Genomic DNA, 27,128 nt, shown 5'->3' with positions numbered 1-27,128 from the left:
GCCGCCGCTCTCGTGTATACAGGCATATAGCCGCCGCTCTCTTGTATACAGGTATATAGCCGCCGCTCTCTTGTATACAGGTATATAGCCGCCGCTCTCGTGTATACAGGTATATAGCCGCCGCTCTCGTGTATACAGGTATATAGCCGCCGCTCTCTTGTATACAGGTATATAGCCGCCGCTCTCTTGTATACAGGTATATAGCCGCCGCTCTCTTGTATACAGGTATATAGCCGCCGCTCTCGTGTATACAGGTATATAGCCGCCGCTCTCGTGTATACAGGCATATAGCCGCCGCTCTCGTGTATACAGGCATATAGCCGCCGCTCTCGTGTATACAGGCATATAGCCGCCGCTCTCTTGTATACAGGTATATAGCCGCCGCTCTCTTGTATACAGGTATATAGCCGCCGCTCTCGTGTATACAGGTATATAGCCGCCGCTCTCGTGTATACAGGTATATAGCCGCCGCTCTCTTGTATACAGGTATATAGCCGCCGCTCTCTTGTATACAGGTATATAGCCGCCGCTCTCTTGTATACAGGTATATAGCCGCCGCTCTCGTGTATACAGGTATATAGCCGCCGCTCTCGTGTATACAGGTATATAGCCGCCGCTCTCGTGTATACAGGTATATAGCCGCCGCTCTCGTGTATACAGGTATATAGCCGCCGCTCTCGTGTATACAGGTATATAGCCGCCGCTCTCGTGTATACAGGTATATAGCCGCCGCTCTCTTGTATACAGGTATATAGCCGCCGCTCTCGTGTATACAGGTATATAGCCGCCGCTCTCGTGTATACAGGTATATAGCCGCCGCTCTCGTGTATACAGGTATATAGCCGCCGCTCTCGTGTATACAGGTATATAGCCGCCGCTCTCTTGTATACAGGTATATAGCCGCCGCTCTCTTGTATACAGGTATATAGCCGCCGCTCTCGTGTATACAGGTATATAGCCGCCGCTCTCTTGTATACAGGTATATAGCCGCCGCTCTCTTGTATACACGTATATAGCCGCCGCTCTCTTGTATACACGTATATAGCCGCCGCTCTCGTGTATACACGTATATAGCCGCCGCTCTCGTGTATACAGGTATATAGCCGCCGCTCTCGTGTATACAGGTATATAGCCGCCGCTCTCGTGTATACAGGTATATAGCCGCCGCTCTCTTGTATACAGGTATATAGCCGCCGCTCTCGTGTATACAGGTATATAGCCGCCGCTCTCGTGTATACAGGTATATAGCCGCCGCTCTCTTGTATACAGGTATATAGCCGCCGCTCTCGTGTATACAGGTATATAGCCGCCGCTCTCGTGTATACAGGTATATAGCCGCCGCTCTCGTGTATACAGGTATATAGCCGCCGCTCTCGTGTATACAGGTATATAGCCGCCGCTCTCTTGTATACAGGTATATAGCCGCCGCTCTCGTGTATACAGGCATATAGCCGCCGCTCTCTTGTATACAGGCATATAGCCGCCGCTCTCGTGTATACAGGCATATAGCCGCCGCTCTCTTGTATACAGGCATATAGCCGCCGCTCTCGTGTATACAGGCATATAGCCGCCGCTCTCTTGTATACAGGCATATAGCCGCCGCTCTCTTGTATACAGGCATATAGCCGCCGCTCTCGTGTATACAGGTATATAGCCGCCGCTCTCGTGTATACAGGTATATAGCCGCCGCTCTCGTGTATACAGGTATATAGCCGCCGCTCTCGTGTATACAGGTATATAGCCGCCGCTCTCGTGTATACAGGTATATAGCCGCCGCTCTCGTGTATACAGGTATATAGCCGCCGCTCTCTTGTATACAGGTATATAGCCGCCGCTCTCTTGTATACAGGTATATAGCCGCCGCTCTCGTGTATACAGGTATATAGCCGCCGCTCTCGTGTATACAGGTATATAGCCGCCGCTCTCGTGTATACAGGTATATAGCCGCCGCTCTCGTGTATACAGGTATATAGCCGCCGCTCTCTTGTATACAGGTATATAGCCGCCGCTCTCGTGTATACAGGCATATAGCCGCCGCTCTCTTGTATACAGGCATATAGCCGCCGCTCTCGTGTATACAGGCATATAGCCGCCGCTCTCTTGTATACAGGCATATAGCCGCCGCTCTCGTGTATACAGGCATATAGCCGCCGCTCTCTTGTATACAGGCATATAGCCGCCGCTCTCTTGTATACAGGCATATAGCCGCCGCTCTCGTGTATACAGGCATATAGCCGCCGCTCTCGTGTATACAGGTATATAGCCGCCGCTCTCGTGTATACAGGTATATAGCCGCCGCTCTCGTGTATACAGGTATATAGCCGCCGCTCTCGTGTATACAGGCATATAGCCGCCGCTCTCGTGTATACAGGCATATAGCCGCCGCTCTCGTGTATACAGGTATATAGCCGCCGCTCTCTTGTATACAGGTATATAGCCGCCGCTCTCTTGTATACAGGTATATAGCCGCCGCTCTCGTGTATACACGTATATAGCCGCCGCTCTCGTGTATACAGGTATATAGCCGCCGCTCTCGTGTATACAGGTATATAGCCGCCGCTCTCGTGTATACAGGCATATAGCCGCCGCTCTCTTGTATACAGGCATATAGCCGCCGCTCTCTTGTATACAGGCATATAGCCGCCGCTCTCGTGTATACAGGCATATAGCCGCCGCTCTCTTGTATACAGGCATATAGCCGCCGCTCTCGTGTATACAGGCATATAGCCGCCGCTCTCTTGTATACAGGTATATAGCCGCCGCTCTCTTGTATACAGGCATATAGCCGCCGCTCTCGTGTATACAGGCATATAGCCGCCGCTCTCTTGTATACAGGCATATAGCCGCCGCTCTCGTGTATACAGGCATATAGCCGCCGCTCTCTTGTATACAGGTATATAGCCGCCGCTCTCTTGTATACAGGTATATAGCCGCCGCTCTCGTGTATACAGGTATATAGCCGCCGCTCTCTTGTATACAGGTATATAGCCGCCGCTCTCGTGTATACAGGTATATAGCCGCCGCTCTCGTGTATACAGGTATATAGCCGCCGCTCTCGTGTATACAGGTATATAGCCGCCGCTCTCGTGTATACAGGCATATAGCCGCCGCTCTCGTGTATACAGGCATATAGCCGCCGCTCTCTTGTATACAGGCATATAGCCGCCGCTCTCTTGTATACAGGCATATAGCCGCCGCTCTCGTGTATACAGGCATATAGCCGCCGCTCTCTTGTATACAGGTATATAGCCGCCGCTCTCGTGTATACAGGCATATAGCCGCCGCTCTCGTGTATACAGGTATATAGCCGCCGCTCTCGTGTATACAGGCATATAGCCGCCGCTCTCGTGTATACAGGTATATAGCCGCCGCTCTCGTGTATACAGGCATATAGCCGCCGCTCTCTTGTATACAGGTATATAGCCGCCGCTCTCGTGTATACAGGCATATAGCCGCCGCTCTCTTGTATACAGGCATATAGCCGCCGCTCTCTTGTATACAGGCATATAGCCGCCGCTCTCGTGTATACAGGCATATAGCCGCCGCTCTCTTGTATACAGGTATATAGCCGCCGCTCTCGTGTATACAGGTATATAGCCGCCGCTCTCTTGTATACAGGCATATAGCCGCCGCTCTCTTGTATACAGGTATATAGCCGCCGCTCTCTTGTATACAGGCATATAGCCGCCGCTCTCGTGTATACAGGCATATAGCCGCCGCTCTCTTGTATACAGGCATATAGCCGCCGCTCTCGTGTATACAGGCATATAGCCGCCGCTCTCTTGTATACAGGCATATAGCCGCCGCTCTCGTGTATACAGGTATATAGCCGCCGCTCTCGTGTATACAGGTATATAGCCGCCGCTCTCTTGTATACAGGTATATAGCCGCCGCTCTCTTGTATACAGGTATATAGCCGCCGCTCTCTTGTATACAGGTATATAGCCGCCGCTCTCTTGTATACAGGTATATAGCCGCCGCTCTCGTGTATACAGGTATATAGCCGCCGCTCTCGTGTATACAGGTATATAGCCGCCGCTCTCGTGTATACAGGCATATAGCCGCCGCTCTCGTGTATACAGGTATATAGCCGCCGCTCTCTTGTATACAGGTATATAGCCGCCGCTCTCGTGTATACACGTATATAGCCGCCGCTCTCGTGTATACAGGTATATAGCCGCCGCTCTCGTGTATACAGGTATATAGCCGCCGCTCTCGTGTATACAGGTATATAGCCGCCGCTCTCGTGTATACAGGTATATAGCCGCCGCTCTCGTGTATACACGTATATAGCCGCCGCTCTCTTGTATACACGTATATAGCCGCCGCTCTCGTGTATACACGTATATAGCCGCCGCTCTCGTGTATACAGGTATATAGCCGCCGCTCTCGTGTATACAGGTATATAGCCGCCGCTCTCGTGTATACAGGTATATAGCCGCCGCTCTCGTGTATACAGGCATATAGCCGCCGCTCTCGTGTATACAGGCATATAGCCGCCGCTCTCTTGTATACAGGCATATAGCCGCCGCTCTCTTGTATACAGGCATATAGCCGCCGCTCTCGTGTATACAGGCATATAGCCGCCGCTCTCTTGTATACAGGTATATAGCCGCCGCTCTCGTGTATACAGGCATATAGCCGCCGCTCTCGTGTATACAGGTATATAGCCGCCGCTCTCGTGTATACAGGCATATAGCCGCCGCTCTCGTGTATACAGGTATATAGCCGCCGCTCTCGTGTATACAGGCATATAGCCGCCGCTCTCTTGTATACAGGTATATAGCCGCCGCTCTCGTGTATACAGGCATATAGCCGCCGCTCTCTTGTATACAGGCATATAGCCGCCGCTCTCTTGTATACAGGCATATAGCCGCCGCTCTCGTGTATACAGGCATATAGCCGCCGCTCTCTTGTATACAGGTATATAGCCGCCGCTCTCGTGTATACAGGTATATAGCCGCCGCTCTCTTGTATACAGGCATATAGCCGCCGCTCTCTTGTATACAGGTATATAGCCGCCGCTCTCTTGTATACAGGCATATAGCCGCCGCTCTCGTGTATACAGGCATATAGCCGCCGCTCTCTTGTATACAGGCATATAGCCGCCGCTCTCGTGTATACAGGTATATAGCCGCCGCTCTCGTGTATACAGGTATATAGCCGCCGCTCTCGTGTATACAGGTATATAGCCGCCGCTCTCGTGTATACAGGTATATAGCCGCCGCTCTCTTGTATACAGGTATATAGCCGCCGCTCTCTTGTATACAGGTATATAGCCGCCGCTCTCTTGTATACAGGTATATAGCCGCCGCTCTCTTGTATACAGGTATATAGCCGCCGCTCTCGTGTATACAGGTATATAGCCGCCGCTCTCGTGTATACAGGTATATAGCCGCCGCTCTCGTGTATACAGGCATATAGCCGCCGCTCTCGTGTATACAGGCATATAGCCGCCGCTCTCTTGTATACAGGTATATAGCCGCCGCTCTCGTGTATACACGTATATAGCCGCCGCTCTCGTGTATACAGGTATATAGCCGCCGCTCTCGTGTATACAGGTATATAGCCGCCGCTCTCGTGTATACAGGTATATAGCCGCCGCTCTCGTGTATACAGGTATATAGCCGCCGCTCTCGTGTATACACGTATATAGCCGCCGCTCTCTTGTATACACGTATATAGCCGCCGCTCTCGTGTATACACGTATATAGCCGCCGCTCTCGTGTATACAGGTATATAGCCGCCGCTCTCGTGTATACAGGTATATAGCCGCCGCTCTCGTGTATACAGGTATATAGCCGCCGCTCTCGTGTATACAGGTATATAGCCGCCGCTCTCGTGTATACAGGTATATAGCCGCCGCTCTCGTGTATACAGGTATATAGCCGCCGCTCTCGTGTATACAGGTATATAGCCGCCGCTCTCGTGTATACAGGTATATAGCCGCCGCTCTCTTGTATACAGGTATATAGCCGCCGCTCTCGTGTATACAGGTATATAGCCGCCGCTCTCTTGTATACAGGCATATAGCCGCCGCTCTCTTGTATACAGGTATATAGCCGCCGCTCTCTTGTATACAGGCATATAGCCGCCGCTCTCTTGTATACAGGTATATAGCCGCCGCTCTCTTGTATACAGGTATATAGCCGCCGTTCTCGTGTATACAGGTATATAGCCGCCGCTCTCTTGTATACAGGTATATAGCCGCCGCTCTCTTGTATACAGGTATATAGCCGCCGCTCTCGTGTATACAGGCATATAGCCGCCGCTCTCTTGTATACAGGCATATAGCCGCCGCTCTCTTGTATACAGGCATATAGCCGCCGCTCTCTTGTATACAGGTATATAGCCGCCGCTCTCGTGTATACAGGTATATAGCCGCCGCTCTCGTGTATACAGGTATATAGCCGCCGCTCTCTTGTATACAGGTATATAGCCGCCGCTCTCGTGTATACAGGCATATAGCCGCCGCTCTCGTGTATACAGGCATATAGCCGCCGCTCTCTTGTATACAGGTATATAGCCGCCGCTCTCGTGTATACAGGTATATAGCCGCCGCTCTCTTGTATACAGGTATATAGCCGCCGCTCTCGTGTATACAGGTATATAGCCGCCGCTCTCGTGTATACAGGTATATAGCCGCCGCTCTCTTGTATACAGGTATATAGCCGCCGCTCTCGTGTATACAGGTATATAGCCGCCGCTCTCTTGTATACAGGTATATAGCCGCCGCTCTCGTGTATACAGGTGCATGCTCGGCTGTCACGTCAGTTGGCCTCCGGCTGTTGTTGGCAGTTGTATTTGGCCGTTATGGGCGATGCAGATCCTGGAGTTCCCGCGGTGCGCCCTCAGTGATAACCCCCTCCCCCTCCCGTTTATGGTTATTGGGTGGCGGTCTTATATTCTCCTCATTAACCCCTTGTCGTGCAGCAGACTCTCCCAGCGATGGATGAGCAGCGGCGCCCCCACACCCTGCGACTGCGAGCTCAGAGCGTGCAGAGAGCGCTGGAGGCCGAGAGTGCGGTGAGAGATCATGTGACTCCCATAAGAGTAGAGTGCGCCCACAAATCCCCTGTACCCCCATTAATGGGGGCCCCACAGACTACAGCAGAGGCAGCGGGCGGGCTCATGGGGATGTATATAGTAGCCACCATGGCCTTACTGTCACCATAGCAACATCATGGCGTCCCTTCCTGTGACCACTGAGGCTCGGCGTGACATCAGGACACACATAGACCGGCCGGGTGTGAACGTGCACCAACAGCCCTGCCCCTGGTGCATGTAAAGTTACCCTTATACTGTATACTAGGTGGAGATGAAGGGAATAGAAGGGTTAGAATCCATCTGGAGCCGGGATCTGCGAGACGCCTCTCCACGACTCCAAATATTTCGGCGTCTCCTGCCTCCACCCTGACGGCGTGACCTTCATCCAATCCTTGACTGGGACTGCTCCCTACTCATGGGCCCGTGCCATTGTGTCTATGTCTCTCTGCTCAGGAGTTTCGGACCATGATGGATGGAGTCGCCCTTCGATGGGAGGAGCTGTGCACACAGAAGGCGGAGCTAAGAGATGAATTAATGACATTCCAGCATCTCATAGCGGTAAGTAACGTAACATGGTGTATAATGGGCCAGCAACTCCACCCTACAGTATATACCATATATACCATATATACCATACGCTGAGTGCTACCGGAGGCTGGGCGGAGGAGGAGTACCTGAACGCGGCTCGGTGCCGGCAGCTGGTGCAGTCAACATGATGGTTGGGCTATTCTTCCCCCGGGGCACGTCCTAGTTGGCCACCATCCTGATGGGAGTTGGAGTGCCCATGATGTTTGTGCAGGGATAAGATTAAGGAGACTATAGGGAATTGGTGGCGTTACTTGAGACAGCCTGCAGTAGCACAGCTCTCACTGATGGAGGCGCACTTCTCCCATCCCCAGATCCCATGTCTAACAGCCGACTCTTCTACTATGGCAACTGCATCAGACTCTGGCCTCGGGCCCCACTGACTACGGCGCAGGCTGGAGGGGCTAGTGCCGGGTCACGCACAGGGTAGCCGTAGCTCGGACGCCTCTCCACCATATACCGGGGGTGCACATCAGTTTGAGGTTTCATCTTCTCTTACAGGAGAATGAGATGAAACGTCTGCAGGCTGTGAAGAAAGCCAAGAGGGCAGAAGAAATCTGTAACCAAAAAGAGGAACAACTCTGCCGCCTGCTGGAGGAGCAACAAGCCCTGGGCAAGAGGAAGCAGAAAATCCAGACCCAAATCCAACAATACAGCAAGTTCTGTGACTACCTGGAGAGCTCCGTGGCTACCTCTGAAGAGGTGCAAGAGGGGAGAGCAAAGCAGAGGAGGGACTGGGCGAAAGAGAGGGATGGGGGGGCAGAGGAGGGACTGGGCGAAAGAGAGGGATGGGGGGGCAGAGGAGGGACTGGGCGAAAGAGCGAGAGGGATGGGGGGGCAGAGGAGGGACTGGGCGAAAGAGCGAGAGGGATGGGGGACAGAGGAGGGACTGGGCGAAAGAGCGAGAGGGATGGGGGACAGAGGAGGGACTGGGCGAAAGAGCGAGAGGGATGGGGGGGCAGAGGAGGGACTGGGCGAAAGAGCGAGAGGGATGGGGGGGGCAGAGGAGGGACTGGGCGAAAGAGCGAGAGGAATGGGGGGGACAGAGGAGGGACTGGGCGAAAGAGCGAGAGGGATGGGGGGGACAGAGGAGGGACTGGGCGAAAGAGCGAGAAGGATGGGGGGGCAGAAGAGGGACTGGGCGAAAGAGCGAGAGGGATGGGGGGGCAGAGGAGGGACTGGGCAAAAGAGCGAGAGGGATGTGGGGGACAGAGGAGGGACTGGGCAAAAGAGCGAGAGGGATGTGGGGGACAGAGGAGGGACTGGGCGAAAGAGAGGGATGGGGGGGCAGAGGAGGGACTGGGCGAAAGAGCGAGAGGGATGGGGGGGCAGAGGAGGGACTGGGCGAAAGAGCGAGAGGGATGGGGGACAGAGGAGGGACTGGGCGAAAGAGCGAGAGGGATGGGGGACAGAGGAGGGACTGGGCGAAAGAGCGAGAGGGATGGGGGGGCAGAGGAGGGACTGGGCGAAAGAGCGAGAGGGATGGGGGGGCAGAGGAGGGACTGGGCGAAAGAGCGAGAGGAATGGGGGGGACAGAGGAGGGACTGGGCGAAAGAGCGAGAGGGATGGGGGGGACAGAGGAGGGACTGGGCGAAAGAGCGAGAAGGATGGGGGGGCAGAAGAGGGACTGGGCGAAAGAGCGAGAGGGATGGGGGGGCAGAGGAGGGACTGGGCGAAAGAGAGGGATGGGGGGGCAGAGGAGGGACTGGGCAAAAGAGCGAGAGGGATGTGGGGGACAGAGGAGGGACTGGGCGAAAGAGCGAGAGGGATGGGGGGGACAGAGGAGGGACTGGGCGAAAGAGAGGGATGGGGGACAGAGGAGGGACTGGACGAAAGAGGGATGTGGGGGACAGAGGAGGGACTGGGCGAAAGAGCGAGAGGAATGGGGGGGGACAGAGGAGGGACTGGGTGAAAGAGCGAGAGGGATGTGGGGGACAGAGGAGGGACTGGGCGAAAGAGCGAGAGGGATGGGGGGACAGAGGAGGGACTGGGCGAAAGAGAGGGATGGGGGGGACAGAGGAGGGACTGGGCGAAAGAGAGGGATGGGGGGACAGAGGAGGGACTGGACGAAAGAGCGAGAGGAATGGGGGGGACAGAGGAGGGACTGGGCGAAAGAGCGAGAGGGATGGGGGGGACAGAGGAGGGACTGGGCGAAAGAGCGAGAGAGATGGGGGGGACAGAGGAGGGACTGGGCGAAAGAGCGAGAAGGATGGGGGGGCAGAGGAGGGACTGGGCGAAAGAGCGAGAGGGATGGGGGGGCAGAGGAGGGACTGGGCGAAAGAGCGAGAGGGATGGGGGGACAGAGGAGGGACTGGGCGAAAGAGCGAGAGGGATGGGGGGGACAGAGGAGGGACTGGGCGAAAGAGCGAGAGGGATGGGGGGGACAGAGGAGGGACTGGGCGAAAGAGCGAGAGGGATGGGGGGGCAGAGGAGGGACTGAATGAAAGAGCGAGAGGAATGGGGGGGCAGAGGAGGGACTGGGCGAAAGAGCGAGAGGGATGGGGGGGACAGAGGAGGGACTGGGCGAAAGAGCGAGAGGGATGGGGGGACAGAGGAGGGACTGGGCGAAAGAGCGAGAGGGATGGGGGGGACAGAGGAGGGACTGGGCGAAAGCGAGAGGGATGGGGGGGACAGAGGAGGGACTGGGCGAAAGAGCGAGAGGGATGGGGGGGACAGAGGAGGGACTGGGCGAAAGAGCGAGAGGGATGGGGGGACAGAGGAGGGACTGGGCGAAAGAGCGAGAGGAATGGGGGGGACAGAGGAGGGACTGGGCGAAAGAGCGAGAGGGATGGGGGGGACAGAGGAGGGACTGGGCGAAAGAGCGGGGGGGGGGACAGAGGAGGGACTGGGCGAAAGAGCGGGGGGGGACAGAGGAGGGACTGGACGAAAGAGAGGAATGGGGGGGACAGAGGAGGGACTGGGCGAAAGAGCGAGAGGGATGGGGGGGACAGAGGAGGGACTGGGCGAAAGAGCGAGAGGGATGGGGGGGGCAGAGGAGGGACTGGGCGAAAGAGCGAGAGGGATGGGGGGACAGAGGAGGGACTGGATGAAAGAGCGAGAGGGATGGGGGGGACAGAGGAGGGACTAGACGAAAGAGAGGGATGGGGGGGACAGAGGAGGGACTGGGCGAAAGAGCGAGAAGGATGGGGGGGACAGAGGAGGGACTGGACGAAAGAGAGGGATGTGGGGACAGAGGAGGGACTGGACGAAAGAGCGGGATGGGGGGACAGAGGAGGGACTGGGCGAAAGAGCGAGAGGGATGGGGGGACAGAGGAGGGACTGGGCGAAAGAGCGAGAGGGATGGGGGGGCAGAGGAGGGACTGGGCGAAAGAGCGAGAGGGATGGGGGGGCAGAGGAGGGACTGGGCGAAAGAGCGAGAGGGATGGGGGGGCAGAGGAGGGACTGGGCGAAAGAGCGAGAGGGATGGGGGGGGCAGAGGAGGGACTGGGCGAAAGCGCGAGAGGAATGGGGGGGACAGAGGAGGGACTGGGCGAAAGAGCGAGAGGGATGGGGGACAGAGGAGGGACTGGGCGAAAGAGCGAGAGGGATGGGGGGGACAGAGGAGGGACTGGGCGAAAGAGCGAGAAGGATGGGGGGGACAGAGGAGGGACTGGACGAAAGAGAGGGATGTGGGGGACAGAGGAGGGACTGGGCGAAAGAGAAGGATGGGGGGACAGAGGAGGGACTGGACGAAAGAGCGAGAGGGATGGGGGGACAGAGGAGGGACTGGATGAAAGTGAGGGATGGGGAGGACAGAGGAGGGACTGGACAAAAGAGAGGGATGTGGAGGACAGAGGAGGGACTGGACGAAAGAGAAGGATGGAGGGACAGAGGAGGGACTGGACGAAAGAGAGGGATGGGGAGGACAGAGGAGGGACTGGACGAAAGAGCGAGAGGGATGGGGGGACAGAGGAGGGACTGGACGAAAGAGAGTGATGGGGGACAGAGGAGGGACTGGACGAAAGTGCAAGAGGGATGGGGGGACAGAGGAGGGACTGGACGAAAGAGAGTGATGGGGGACAGAGGAGGGACTGGACGAAAGAGCGAGAGGGATGGGGGGGACAGAGGAGGGACTGGACGAAAGAGAAGGATGGAGGGACAGAGGAGGGACTGGACGAAAGAGAGGGATGGGGAGGACAGAGGAGGGACTGGACGAAAGAGCGAGAGGGATGGGGGGGACAGAGGAGGGACTGGACGAAAGAGAGGGATGTGGGGGACAGAGGAGGGACTGGGCGAAAGAGAAGGATGGGGGGACAGAGGAGGGACTGGACGAAAGAGCGAGAGGGATGGGGGGACAGAGGAGGGACTGGACAAAAGAGAGGGATGTGGAGGACAGAGGAGGGACTGGACGAAAGAGAAGGATGGAGGGACAGAGGAGGGACTGGACGAAAGAGAGGGATGGGGAGGACAGAGGAGGGACTGGACGAAAGAGCGAGAGGGATGGGGGGGACAGAGGAGGGACTGGGCGAAAGTGCAAGAGGGATGGGGGGACAGAGGAGGGACTGGACGAAAGAGAGTGATGGGGGACAGAGGAGGGACTGGACGAAAGAGCGAGAGGGATGGGGAGGACAGAGGAGGGACTGGACGAAAGAGAGGGATGGGGAGGACAGAGGAGGGACTGGACGAAAGAGAGGGATGGGGAGGACAGAGGAGGGACTGGACGAAAGAGAGGGATGGGGGGGACAGAGGAGGGACTGGGCAAAAGTGCGAGAGGGATGGGGGGACTGAGGAGGGACAGGGCGAAAGAGAGGGATGGGGAAGACAGAGGAGGGACAGGACGAAAGAGCGAGAGGGATGGGGGGACAGAGGGGGGACAGAGGAGGGACTGGATGAAAGAGAGGGATGGGGGGGACAGAGGAGGGACTGGATGAAAGAGAGGGATGGGGGGGACAGAGGAGGGACTGGATGAAAGAGAGGGATGGGGGGACAGAGGAGGGACTGGACGAAAGAGAGGGATGGGGGGACAGAGGAGGGACTGGACGAAAGAGCGAGAGGGATGGGGGGGACAGAGGAGGGACTGGGCGAAAGAGCGAGAGGGATGGGGGGGACAGAGGAGGGACTGGACGAAAGAGAGGGATGGGGGGGACAGAGGAGGGACTGGACGAAAGAGCGAGAGGGATGGGGGGGACAGAGGAGGGACTGGACGAAAGAGAGGGATGGGGGGGACAGAGGAGGGACTGGGCGAAAGAGCGAGAGGGATGGGGGGACAGAGGAGGGACTGGACGAAAGAGAAGGATGGGGGGACAGAGGAGGGACTGGATGAAAGAGCGAGAGGGATGGGGGAGACAGAGGAGGGACTGGACTAAAGAGTGAGAGGGATGGCAGGGACAGAGCAGGGACTGAATGAAAGAGCGAGACAAAGGAGAGAGTGAAGAGCAGATGAATGAGGGACTGACAAGCGATCGGCACCTGTAGAGACTTTAGGAAGCTGCTCAGACATCTCTGTAGGTCCCTTTTGGCCTGAGGGGCTTATATGGGAGATGAACCAGAAGGTCTATTTCACATCTCTCTTGTATTGACCCTGATGGTGACCGATGTGGAAGCCGAGATGACAATAATGATGGCACATCCCATGTGGCACAGAAGTGGCAGATCAGAGCCCCCATGGTGGGCAGGGTCTCGGCTTCAGCTCAGTAAATCAGAGAAATCTAATTTGTTCTGGTTCAGTTCCAGGTTGTGGGCGATGTCCTCAGTCGGTTTCATACATTGGTGGCTACCTCCCATTATCTCCATCAAGTGGTGCAAAAAGCTCAAGAGTCCATTGACCAGACCAAGGGTCAACTCTCCTGCTTTCTGGAAGAAAAAAGCAATGAGGCACTGCAGATGGACAACCAGCTGGGCCAACTACAGACTGACCTAGAAGAAGCTCAGAACCAGCGGCTACTGTGGGTGAGGACCATGAATAGAAAAACAAAGTGTTGTGAGATACTGAGAGTCACACAGAATGTATAGCATGTTGTAGACAGGGGTACATGGTATCCCGCAGTCAGGTCATGGCTGAGATCAGCAGCTTGGGGTCTCTTTTGGAGTGTCATGACTATCTGTCACAACCTGAATTCTTGTAATGGTATTGTGTATTTTTCTGGTGGGGTTTGGTCTGGGGTCTTCTGGTGGTTTCCTTACCATTGGGCCATTGGTTTGGATATTGAGTATCAGCCTTTAGAATATACTTGAGGTTCTTTGGATTGAGCCTCAGGTGTTGGTGGTTACCATTATCCTATGGGACGATTCTGGGGCCTTTATTAGGAGGAGGGCTGGCTACACTAGTTGCTGGTTTTCGTGGTTACCACCTAGAATTCGTGGCTCTGGGAGGAGAATTGGTTTGTGGTATTACAGCTGACTAGGCAGTGGTGTGAGCGTGGCCTTGTGTGTGAGCGTCGCCTTATGTGTGAGTCTGGTTTGCCCCTCCACACTTCTCCTCTCCCCTGTCCTCAGTCCTGGTTGCCCGGCACTATCTGGTTATTTGTGAGGTTTAGGTTCCAGTTTGTTTTGCCCCAGTCCTGTGTAACCCTTTCCTCTCCCCTGTCCCTCTCCTCATTCTCTTGTTGTGTGTTGTGCTGCGTGTCTGTTGTGCAGCACATCCCATCCTGATTTTTGTTGTCTGCAGCTGCCCCTTGGTTGCACCTTAGTATCCCCAGTCCCTAGCTCCCTTGTAGCTCTCGCCCTATCTGTCGGCTACACCTTCGTGTTAGAGAGCCAGGAGTTGTCGGGGCCAAGGCTAGCTTGGGGACAGCTGACCACCACCGGCAGGCAGGGCCTAGCTAGCCGCCGTAGTGTCAGGGATAGTCTCCTTCCCGTTTCCTTAGCGGTGCAGTCTGCAGTCCGGATTCTAGGTCTGGACACGAACGTAACACTATCTCCAGCTGAGGTTGCCCTCTGTCCTGGCTGGACACTCGCGTACTCATGTGGTTATACTTCCATTGTTCATGTGTCTGGAGTCTGTGGCAGGATCAGCTATAACCAAACTTTGTCTCCTTTACGGTTTGGACCTTTTGCAGGAGTCACATTGGACGCACATTCAAAATACAGCCGCAAAGACCACCCTGCTCATTGGTACCATAAAAATGGTCACACTCAACCTCTTCCAATGCATTGCTATCCAAGAGAGGAACGTCGCCGTGGATGACACCACAAGACAGCTGGAGATGGTGAGGATGGGCTGGATGTGGGCACCACCACACACATTAATGGGGTCACCAATGGATAAACCTTCACATACAGTGTTGGCCCCCCTGCAATTCTGTCAAATAATCCTCGGTGTCCCCAGATAATGATTACACAGCACAAACTCTTATACTGTATATACCCTGTGTCACTTATATACTATATAAGTATCGCCCCCTGCAGTCCTGTCAGATAATCCTCGGTGTCCCCCAGATAATGATTACACAGCACAAACTCTTATACTGTATATACCCTGTGTCACTTATATACTATATAAGTATCGCCCCCTGCAGTCCTGTCAGATAATCCTCGGTGTTCCCCAGATAATGATTACACAGCACAGACTCTTATATAGTATATAAGTGACACAGGGTATATATAGTATAAGTATCGCCCCCTGCAGTCCTGTCAGATAATCCTCGCTGTCCCCAGATAATGATTACACAGCACAGACTCTTATATAGTATATAAGTGACACAGGGTATATATAGTATAAGTATCGCCCCCTGCAGTCCTGTCAGATAATCCTCGCTGTCCCCAGATAATGATTACACAGCACAAACTCTTTGGTAATATCTTCAGTTATTTTGCTTGCAATGAAAAAACACAAAAGAGAATGAAAAAAAAAAGTCACATCATTGATCATTTTACACAAAACTCCAGAACTGGTGCGGACAGAAGTATTGGCGCCCTCAGCCTAATACTTGGTAGCACAACCTTTAGACACAATAACTGCGCACAACCGCTTCCGCTGACCAGCAATGAGTTTCTTACAAGGCTCTGCTGGAATCTTAGACCCTTCTTCTTTGGCAAACTGCTCGCGGTCTCCCCTGAGATGTGAAGGGGGCCTTCTCCAAACTGCCCCCAAGAGATCTCTCCCCCTCCCCCACAGGTGCTCTATGGGATTCAGGGCTGGACTCATTGCTGCCACTTTACAAGTCTCCAGGGCTTTCTCTCACCACCATTTTCTAGTGCTGACCTGAAGTGTGTTTTGGGTCCTTGTCCTGCTGGAAGAGCCCTGACCTCTGAGGGAGACCCCGCTTTCTCACACTGGGCCCTACATGATGCTGCACAATGTGTTGGTCGTCTTCAGACTTCATAATGCCATGCACACGGTCAAGCAGTCCAGTGCCAGAGGCAGCAAAGCAACCCCAAACCATCAGGGACCTCCGCCATGTCTGACTGTAGGGGGCGTCTTCTTCTCTTTTCCCCTGTAATCTCTATGTTGAGGCCTTCTCCTACTTTTGTCTCCTCTGACCAGAGAACATTCCTCCAGAACGGTTTTGGCTTTCTCAGGTAAGTTTTGGCAAACTCCAGCCTGGCTTCTGTCTGTGGGTAAGAAGTGGGGTCTTCCTGGGTCTCCTCCCATACAGTCCCTTCTCATTCAGATGCTGACGCTGGATAGTACGGGGTGACACTGTTGTAGCCTCGCACTGCAGGGCAGCTTGGACTTGTTTGGATGTTAGTCGAGGTTCTTTATCCGCCATCCGCACAATCTTGCGGTGAAATCTCTGGTCAATGTTTCTTCTCCGTCCACATCTAGGGAGGTTAGCCACAGGGCCATGGGCTTTACACTTCTTACTGACACTGCGCACGGTAGACACAGGAACATTCAGGGCTTTGGAGATGGACTTGTAGCCTTGAGATTGCTCAGGCTTCCTCACAATTTTGCTTCTCAAGTCCTCAGACAGTTCTTTGGTCTTCTTTCTTTTCTCCATGCTCAATGTGGTCACACAAGGACACAGGACAGAGGTGGAGTCAACTTTAATCCATTTCAACTGGCTGCAAGTGTGATTTAGTTATTGCCACCACCTGTTAGGTGCCTCAGGTAAGTAACAGGTGCTGTTAATTACACAAATTACAGAAGCATCACATGATTTGTCAAACAGTGCCAATACTTTTGTCCACCCCTTTTTTATGTTTGCTGTGGAATTAGATCCAATTTGGCTTTTTGACAATTCTTTTTGTGGTTTTCCATTGAAGACAAATTAAATGAAGATATTACCAAAGAGTTTGTGACTGTAATCATTATCTGGAAGAACACGAGGATTATCTGACAGAATTGCAGGGGTGCACATACTTTTGGCCAACACTGTAGACCACCACACAGTAGATGGCAGGGGGATGTAACAGAGGTACGGAACAGTCACCAATATTATAAAGCTCATGACAAGCACAAAGCCGTGGTGACCATTAATGCTCCGGCGCAGGTCCAGCAACACATCCAGGAGATTTCTGACATCGTCGAGGCTACAAGACGAAAACTGATCAATGACGTAACGTAAGGTGCAAGAGGAGCCAAAACCAAAATTAAAGACTGAGAATGACCCCAGGCATGTGGCCACAGTTTGTCACCTCCGATCAATCACTACACAGGTGAAAGGTCAGACACACAAGACAAGTATGTGCCCCTATACATGACACACTATTTAGAGACAAGTATGTGCCCCTATACATGACACACTATATAGACAAGTATGTGCCCCTATACATGACACACTATATAGACAAGTATGTGCCCCTATACATGACACACTATTTAGAGACAAGTATGTGCCCCTATACATGACACTATAGAGACAAGTATGTGCCCCCTATACATGACACTATAGAGACAAGTATGTGCCCCCTATACATGACACTATATAGAGACAAGTGCCCCCTATACATGACACTATATAGAGACAAGTATGTGCCCCCAATACATGACACACTATTTAGAGACAAGTATTTTTCCCCTCCACATGATATACTACGTATTGATATGTGTCCACCTCCCACCAACTGAAGGGAAGAAAAGACCCCATGGACACCCTCCATTACTACCCTCTCTAATCACCCTACATACGCGCCATACCCACCACTCTTCCCCCTAACCCAACCTCCCATACCCACCACTCTATTTGCTTTGGCAATACCAAACATCTATTCAGACGTACCAATACAGCTTCTTTGATTTGATTAGAGACAAGTATGTGCCCCCTCCACATGATACACTACAATACAAAGAAGCTTTATTGGAACGTCCGGACAGGTATTTGGCATTGCCAAAGCAAGTAAAGATCCGTGGGGTCTCATCTTCCTCTTAGTTGGTGACCGCTATATGGGGAGGTGGGGTTGGAGGTGGGACGGGTGTATTGGGATAAATATAACAGTCCGTGGAGTCTCATCTTCCTCTGGTTTGGTGACAGCTGGACACGTATTGGGCAGCGATCTCCACAGTGGCCTCTTCTTCTCCCAGTAGGATGTAGAGTTTCCTCTTCTCCCAGTCTGGGATGTGGGCAGAGAGTCTTTGGTAGTAGACGGCCCTCACAGCTGAGTATTTGGTGCAGTGTAGCAGGAAGTGGGTCTGGTCATCTAGGGCCCCCTGGTCACAGTGCTGGCACAGTCTCTTCTCCCGTGGCTTGTACGTCTGCCTGTATCGCCCCGTCTCTATCTCTAGGTTGTGGGCGCTCAGTCTGTATCGGCTCAGGGTCTGTCTGTGCTTGGGGTGGTGTATTCTCTCCAGGTAGGTGGCCATGGTGTAGTCCCTTTGTAGGGATTGGTACACATTGGTGAGTTTCTTGGAGTTATTTATTTCGTTTCTCCATTCTTCAATGTACCGCTCTCTGTTTGCCTCTGTGGTCGCCTTTATTTCAGCCTTGGTTATCATCTGTTGGTGTTTTTGGTTTGGTGGTTGGCTGCTGTTTGGTTGGGGGGTGTCTGGTTTGCTCAGGTGTCTTAGCCATGCTTGGTGGTGGTAGGAGTCGCTCCCCTGGATGTGTGCCTGGAAAGCTAGCGCCCTCTTCTGTATGGTGAGCCATAGGGGGAGTCTGCCTAGCTCTGCCCTGCAGGCTATGTTGGTGGTGTTGCGATGGACATGGAGCAGGTATTTGCAGAACTCCAGGTGGAAGTTCTCTGTTGGGCTGGAATCCCACTTTGACTGGTCTGGGTAGGTGGCTGGGCCCCAAACCTCGCTGCCATAGAGAAGGATCGGGGAGATGACTGCGTCAAATATCTTCAGCCAGACCCTCACCGGTGGTTTGAGGTGGTACAGTTGTCTTCTGATGGCGTAGAAGGTTCTGCAGGCTTTTGCTTTCAGGGTTTCTATTGCTGCTTTGGAGCTTCCTGATTGGCTGAGCTCCAGCCCCAGGTAGGTGTAGCTGTTGGTTTTCTCCAGTGTGGAGCCGTTCAGTGTGAATTGTGAGGTGGTGGAGGCTTTATTGTGGCCCTTCTTCTGAAATACCATGACTTTGGTCTTCTTCTGGTTGATGGGTAGGGCCCATGTGGTGCTGAATTTTTCCAGCACTGACAGGCTTTCTTGGAGGTCTTTTTCGGTGGGGAGGAGTAGCAGGAACTTCACTATATATAGACAAGTATGTGCCCCCTCCTCACGATTCCTTACCTGTGGAGGTAGTGCCAGAATAGAAGATGCACATCCTGTATATAAGAGGAGTTGCAGTATTGAGCAGGTAAGTGATTGCACATTGTATAGGGGCAGCAGCCCACTCCTAGTCGCGTACATTGGGGAAGTCTGTCCTAGGGCCAAGTAGGGGGCAGCAAGAGGACCTAGATTGACCCCCTTTAATGTTGTGTTCACACGGCAGAAAATGAAGAGGAATTTCTCTTCATTTTCCAGCGCTGGCATTTTCACTAGCCATACAGTACATCTACGTTCCGTCACGCCATCCCACTCCGGATTAGGTCCAGATGAATAGGCCGATTCAGGAGGGAGTCTCGAGCAGAACGCTTCTTTTTTCCCACCTCCTGCTGCGAGCTCTGCCTCCTGTTGAAAACAATGAGAGGTGGATTCTGGGAAAAATCTGCTCTGGCTTCAGGGATGAAATTCGCTCCCAAAATCTACAGCAAATTACTCCGTGTGAACAGACCCTAAGATTTCCCTTCACTAGAACTAAGCATTCCCCCTACGCCCAACAGCAGCACAACTGGGGTATTCCTGCCCCTATGAGCTGTTAGGACAGGTGGAATTTTTAATTACCTAACCGCTTTGACCCCTATAAGAGGCCGGAAGACCTGCTCCTCCCTTGTGTTTTTTTTCTGTCCTATGGGACAGGACAGGTGCTTGGGGGAGAGGTGTCCTGACCTCTTACAGGGATTCCCTCTCCCCCCTTACTCATTTACCTTTCAGGGTCCTGGCTGTATTGAGGGTCCTCCCAGGTCTCCCGCAGTTGCTGCAGCTCTGTCGGGGTCTCCATCTGGCTCCCAGGAACAAGCACGTCGGGCGGCGCCTGTGTCTCAGTCGCGCCGCCTAGTATCGGAGGAGGAACCTTTTTTTTGCCAGGAACCTTTGTGCCGGTCCGAGGTTCCGGCCGTGCGAAGGACCGCTCGGGAAACCACGCATGCGCAGACCGCGCAACGGCGCGGTCGCGCTACAAGAGGGGAAAAAAAATAAAATAAAAGAGGAGGAGAGAGAGTGAGTGGCATGTAGGTCACTCCAATCCCCCCCTTCCTTTCTAAAGTGAGGGGGAAGGGAGGGACCTGGAGTAGAAGAAGGCAGCAGGGCGCTTGGTCGGCTCCTCCCCCTGTGCGCTCTATAAAAACCTCCCCTCCACCAGACAAAGTTGCCTGTCGCTCCGGTTACAGGCATACCTTTCTGGAGCTGCTGCTCAAGAGTTCCCTATTGAGAATACACCTGCTTCATACACTCACCGGCCACTTTATTAGGTACACCATGCTAGTAACGGGTTGGACCCCCTTTTGCCTTCAGAACTGCCTCAATTCTTCGTGGCATAGATACAACAAGGTGCTGGAAGCATTCCTCAGAGATTTTGCTCCATATTGACATGATGACATCACACAGTTGCAGTCGCAGATTTGTCGGCTGCACATCCATGATGCGAATCTCCCGTTCCACCACATCCCAAAGATGCTCCTCTATTGGATTGAGATCTGGTGACTGTGGAGGCCATTGGAGTACAGTGAACTCATTGTCATGTTCAAGAAACCAGTCTGAGATGATTCCAGCTTTATGACATGGCATTGCATTATCCTGCTGAAAGTAGCCATCAGATGTTGGGTACATTGTGGTCATAAAGGGATGGACATGGTCAGCAACAATACTCAGGTAGGCTTTGGCGTTGCAACGATGCACAATTGGTACCAAGGGGCCCAAAGAGTGCCAAGAAAATATTCCCCACACCATGACACCACCACCACCAGCCTGAACCGTTACCGATACAAGGCAGGATGGATCCATGCTTTCATGTTGTTGACGCCAAATTCTGACCCTACCATCCGAATGTCGCAGCAGAAATCGAGACTCATCAGACCAGGCAACGTTTTTCCAATCTTCAATTGTCCAATTTCGATGAGCTTGTGCAAATTGTAGCCTCAGTTTCCTGTTCTTAGCTGAAAGGAGTGGCACCCGGTGTGGTCTTCTGCTGCTGTAGCCCATCTGTAGCCTCAAAGTGTGACGTACTGTGCGGCGTTCAGAGATGCTCTTCTGGCTACCTTGGTTGTAACGGGTGGCTATTTGAGTCACTGTTGCCTTTCTATCAGCTGGAACCAGTCTGGCCATTCTCCTCTGACCTCTGGCATCAACAACGCATTTCCGCCCCCCACAGAACTGCCGCTCACTGGATGTTTTTTCTTTTTCGGACCATTCTCTGTAAACCCTAGAGATGGTTGTGCGTGAAAATCCCAGTAGATCAGCAGTTTCTGAAATACTCAGACCAGCCCTTCTGGCACCAACAACCATGCCACGTTCAAAGGCACTCAAATCACCTTTCTTCCCCCCCATACTGATGCTCGGTTTGAACTGCAGGAGATTGTCTTGACCATGTCTACATGCCGAAATGCACTGAGTTGCCGCCATGTGATTGGCTGATTAGAAATTAAGTGTTAACGAGCAGTTGGACAGGTGTACCTAATAAAGTGGCCGGTGAGTGTACACTGAGAAAAGGTTTTGTGGAGGTGGAGGGAGGGGGGTATCTGTGGTTAAAGATTGCTGCTTCAGCCTCGCATTTGCTATGCCCCCCCCCCCCTCCTTCCAGAATGTCTTCCTCATCTTCTTCCACCCCTCTGCGGAAGAGATCTTCCAAGAAAAGGCATTTGGCTTGTGCTAAGTGTAGAGTGCCACTCCCTGTTTCCTGTGAGTACAGGTTTTGTCAGGGCTGTAGAGCCCCCGCCCCCGAGGCTACCCCCATCAGGGAGGTAGTCTCATGGGTGAAGGATTTTGTATCCCAATCCATGTCCAAAGTGGATAGTGCTCTTCACCAACTGGCCAAAAGACCACGGCTGGAGATGGTCGAGCCTTCTCTCCCGCCCCTGGAGAGGCTTCACATTGGAGAGGTAGAGTCTTCGGATGAAGACGGGGAGGAAAAGGAGGAGATCTTCCCCTTGGACAGAATGGGGAGGCTCCTTAGGTCCGTCAGATCCAGGGACCGCGAGGCAGGCAAAAGCCCCAGCTAACAAGCCTAAGGCTTTTAAAGCGAATCCGGACCTGATCCGCATTATAGAGGGGGAATGGAGACGGCCAGAGAAGCCTTTTATTCCATCGGCTCGCTTTAAGGCGCTATTTCCTGTGTCTGATTCCCAGATGGGGGCCCGGAGTTCTCCACCGAAAGTGGATATGTCGGTAGCGAAGTTGTCCCAATGAACCTGGCTTCCTGCCGAGGACGGTTCAGGGTTACAGGACCCCCTGGATCGCAGGGTAGAAGGGTCCCTGAGATGGACCTACTCCACTGCCGCCTCCCAGGCCTCAGTAGCCGCAGCAACCAACGCAGTGGTTTCAGGCCTAAAGGCGGATCTGGCGTCCCTATCCAGAGATATTGATAGTGGAGTCCACCAGGACGACCTGCTGTCAGCAATGACAGACATAAACGTGATGGTGGACCACCTGGCGGAAGCATCAAGGATGCAAGTGAGGCTGGCCTCTAAAACCATGGACCTCTCTACAGTTGCCAGGCGGCCTTTGTGGCTGAAGCCATGGAGAGTGGATAATACCTCCAAATTGGGGCTGTGCGCATTGCCATTCGAACCAGGTCGGCTCTTTGGCAAGGAGCTAGATAAGATCATTGAAAATCTGGCAGACACAAAGCCTCCCTCAACCCCCTGAAAGAAGAAGGTCATCCTTTTAGGGGCGTGGATCCTCTTCCAGAGGTTTCAGAGGACAGAGGCTCCCTGGAGCCCAACCCAGAGGTAGGGGGCGGGGCGTCTCCCAGGAGCGCAAGAAGGGTCTCTGACTTTGCGCGTCAAGCCGCAAGCCCTCCAGAAGTAGGCGGATGTCTCCTTTACTATCTAGACGCCTGGCGCCATTATATTCAAGACCCGTGGGTCATTCGGACTATCCAGGTCGGCTACAGGATCAAGTTCAACTCATCTCCTGTAGACCGGTTTACAACAACTCACCCTCTTCAGGGCATCAAACAACTTCATCTGGAGAGATCCATCCAGGAGTATATAACCAAAGCAGCCCTAGAGCCCGCCCCCTGAGAGAACAGGGCCAGGGCGTCTACTCTCTGGTCTTCTTAGTTCCCAAGACATCAGGCGGATGATCATCGACCTCAGATACCTGAACCAATTCATCCACGAAGTACGTTTCCGCATGGACACCATCAAGTCAGTGTTACCCTTTCTACAGCCCGGAGACCACTTTGTTACCCTGGACCTAAGAGACGCATATCTCCATGTTCCTATCTTTCCAGCGCACAGAAGATTCCCGAGAATAGCCATATATCTGGACGGAGGGCTGCGGCACCTTCAATTCTCCGTTCTCCCATTTGGCATATCTTCAGCCCCACATACCTTCACAAAGGTAATAGCTCAGGTCGCTGCCGCCCTGGGCCTACACGGAATCTTCATAGTCCCATATCTGGACGACTGGCTCCTCAAGGCCCAGTCAAAAGAGGTCCTTATTTCGCAGATTCAGACCGTAGTAGCTTTGTTAAGCCAGCTGGGCTGGCTGATAAACTGGCCAAAGTCAGTTGTGATTCCATCCACACAAATCCAGATTCTAGGGTTCATTATAGACTCTCTCACTATGATGATCTCTCTGCTCACGCCTCGCAAAGTGAAGATTGCTCACGCGGTTCATCATCTTTCCATCACCAGGAAAGTCTCCATCAGGACGGCCATGAAGGTCCTAGAATTGATGTCCGCCAGCATAGAAGCAGTCCCCTGGGCCCTGTGGCACATGCGCCCACTGCAGAACGAGATCTTGAGAGCCTGGAATCACAGTCCTTCAGGACTACAAAAGCCTATCCAGTTATCCATCAGCACCAGGCGATCGCTAACCTTGTGGTCCCGTCTTCGCGACGGGCAGTCCTCGGCCAGGTTTACCTGGACCCTGTTGACAACAGATGCCTCCCTCACAGGATGGGGAGCTCATCTGGGGGAGACTTCGGTACAGGGTACCTGGAACCACCTCGAGAGAACGCGCTCATCCAACTGGCGAGAGCTTACGGCAGTTCACCAGGCACTTCTGACGTTTGCTCCACTCCTGCGGGGGAAAGCAGTCAAGATTCGGACGGACAACCTGACGGCAGTCCATTACATCATCAAGCAAGGGGGAACCAGGTCCCCATCCCTCCTTCAAGTCATCAACTTGATCTTCGCCTGGGCGGAACAGAATCTTTCCCAGTTGTCAGCGGTTCATATCCAAGGGTGTCTGAACATCCTAGCGGACCAACTCAGGCGAGTGGTCCCTTCACCCAGGTATCTTTCCCCATCTCACCGAGATGTGGGGTCTCCCCGAGGTGGATCTGATGGCCACCCAATACAACGCCAAAGTAGAAAGGTTTTGCTCCCTGTACCGGGAGGACAACCCTTTGGCGGTGGATGCCCTGTCAATACCTTGGAGGTTCAAACTGGCATACGTTTTCCCTCCCATTCTGAAGGTATTGGCGAAACTCAGGCAGGACAAGACCTCAGCAATAGTAATCATGCCGTTCTGGCCAAAAAGGGCATGGTTCACCGACCTTATTCTTATGAGCTGCGAAACCTACTGGAGGCTTCCACCAGTGCAGAATCTGGTAACCCTAAGTGGCTGGCCTTGTCAAGGCCTAGACAAATTCAACCTCACTGCCTGGAGGTTAACCAGCCCATATGTGGCAATAGAGGATTGTCCCAAGGAGTACTTAGGACCCTGGCACATTCTAGAGCGGAATCAACCAACCAGAGCTACCAGAGGGTCGCCCGGACTTTCCAGAGCTGGTGTATAAGTAACCAGCGCGACCTCAACAAAGATTCAGTCTTGGAGTTCCTGCAAGACGGCCTACAGAGAGAGTTAGCACCCGCTACCCTGAAAGGTCATGTATCGGCTCTGTCCGCTCTCCTGGAGACCAGATTATCACTAGACCCTCTAATCAAACAATTTCTAAGAGGGGCAACCAGACTTCGTCCCCAGGTACAGTCGCCAGTTCCAACCTAGGAACTAGCTGCAGTGCTTCAAGGACTCTGTTCATCACCCTTCGAACCCCTATCTGAAGTGGACTGGAAGTACCTGTCATACAAGGTGACCTTCTTCCTAGCAATAACCTCCGCCAAGAGAGTTGGTGAGCTACAGGCCTTAGCAGCCTCCGAACCCTTTATAACCTTCTTTCCAGACAGGGTACAGCTGAGGTTCGTCCCAGGATTCTTGCCAAAGGTACCTTCACTTCAGAATATTAACCAAGCGATTGTTTTACCAGCCTTTTTTCCCTCCCCCACCTCGGAGTGGGAGGAGAAGATGCAGAAGTTGGACTTGGTAAGAGCTTTATGGATTTACCTGGAGCGCACCGCGCCTTTCCGAAGATCGGAAAATTTACTTGTAAACGTGTTTGGCCATAATAGGGGGGCCAAAGCATCAAAACCAACCTTGTCAAGATGGATCAAGAAAGCCATCATCTGCTCCCTACGTGCCCAAGACCTTCCCGTACCAGACTTTGTCCAGGCTCATGCCACCCGAGCAGTGGCAACATCTTGGGCTGAAAGACGTTCTCTTTCCTTAGAGCAGATATGTGCTGCTGCTTCCTGGAGTTCGCATCTAACTTTTGCCAAACATTACAGATTGGATTGGCGGTCGACGAATGTGGCAGTATTTGGACACTCTGTTTTGACGTCGGCTTGCCAGGATGGCCCACCCTAGGGTAAAGCTATACTTGCTAAATCCCCAGTTGTGCTGCTGTTGGGCGTAGGGGGAATGAAAGATTATGAATGATAATCTGTTTTCCATTAGCCCAAACAGCAGCACAAGGCTCCCTCCCTATGCTTTGTATAGTTGTACTATTCTGTTTATGTTCATAAACTTGTACTTAAAGATATTACTTGCTACTAACACAAGGGAGGAGCAGGTCTTCCGGCCTCTTATAGGGGTCAAAGCTGTTAGATAATTAAAAATTCCACCTGTCCTAACAGCTCACAGGGGCAGGAATACCCCAGTTGTGCTGCTGTTTGGGCTAAGGGACAACAGATTATCATTGATAATCTTTCATGATCCCTCCTCCACCAAACTGTACAGCTGGCACAATATTGTGAGGTAGGTAAAGTTCTCCTGGCATCTACCAAACACAGACTGGACTACCAGGGGCATCGGTCAGTGCACAGAACACATTACCAGTAGGCCAGAGTCCAGGAGTGACGTACATTACACCCCTCCATCTGACGCTATACATTGTATGTTACGCCCCCTCCATCTGACGCTATACATTGTACGTTACGCCCCCTCCATCTGACGCTATACATTGTACGTTACGCCCCCTCCATCTGACGCTATACATTGTACGTTACGCCCCCTCCATCTGACGCTCGGCCCTGTACGCTACGCCCCTCCATCTGGCGCTCGGCCCTGTACGCTACGCCCCTCCATCTGGCGCTCGGCCCTGTACGCTACGCCCCTCCATCTGGCGCTCGGCCCTGTACGCTACGCCCCTCCATCTGGCGCTCGGCCCTGTACGCTACGCCCCTCCATCTGGCGCTCGGCCCTGTACGCTACGCCCCTCCATCTGGCGCTCGGCCCTGTACGCTACGCCCCTCCATCTGGCGCTCGGCCCTGTACGCTACGCCCCTCCATCTGGCGCTCGGCCCTGTACGCTACGCCCCTCCATCTGGCGCTCGGCCCTGTACGCTACGCCCCTCCATCTGGCGCTCGGCCCTGTACGCTACGCCCCTCCATCTGGCGCTCGGCCCTGTACGCTACGCCCCTCCATCTGGCGCTCGGCACTGTACGCTACGCCCCTCCATCTGACGCTCGGCACTGTACGCTACGCCCCTCCATCTGACGCTCGGCACTGTACGCTACGCCCCTCCACCCATTCTGTGACTAACAGTTGTGCAAGTGCCAGCAGTGTAGGGGAAATGGAACTGAATAATACAGCAGACGTCCAGGTTTAATACCTCCCTATAGCACAGCAGAC

General features: G+C 53.5%; 1 protein-coding gene across 1 annotated transcript; it reads left to right on the top strand.

The window, feature by feature from the left end:
- Positions 1-6,948: 6,948 nt before the first annotated feature.
- On the top strand, positions 6,949-17,081 carry LOC142216807 (coiled-coil domain-containing protein 42-like). Its single transcript, XM_075284839.1, has 6 exons — positions 6,949-7,026; positions 7,501-7,605; positions 8,134-8,334; positions 13,294-13,521; positions 14,631-14,780; positions 17,007-17,081. The coding sequence occupies exons 1-6, from the start codon at positions 6,949-6,951 to the stop codon at positions 17,079-17,081; spliced, it is 837 nt and encodes a 278-aa protein (XP_075140940.1).
- Positions 17,082-27,128: the final 10,047 nt, after the last annotated feature.

This window comes from Leptodactylus fuscus, chromosome 8, assembly GCF_031893055.1.
Source record: "Leptodactylus fuscus isolate aLepFus1 chromosome 8, aLepFus1.hap2, whole genome shotgun sequence".
In the NCBI taxonomy this organism is placed as follows: Eukaryota; Metazoa; Chordata; class Amphibia; order Anura; family Leptodactylidae; genus Leptodactylus; species Leptodactylus fuscus.
Note: the sequence above shows the minus strand (reverse complement) of the source record. Positions and strands in the feature narration are given on the sequence as shown.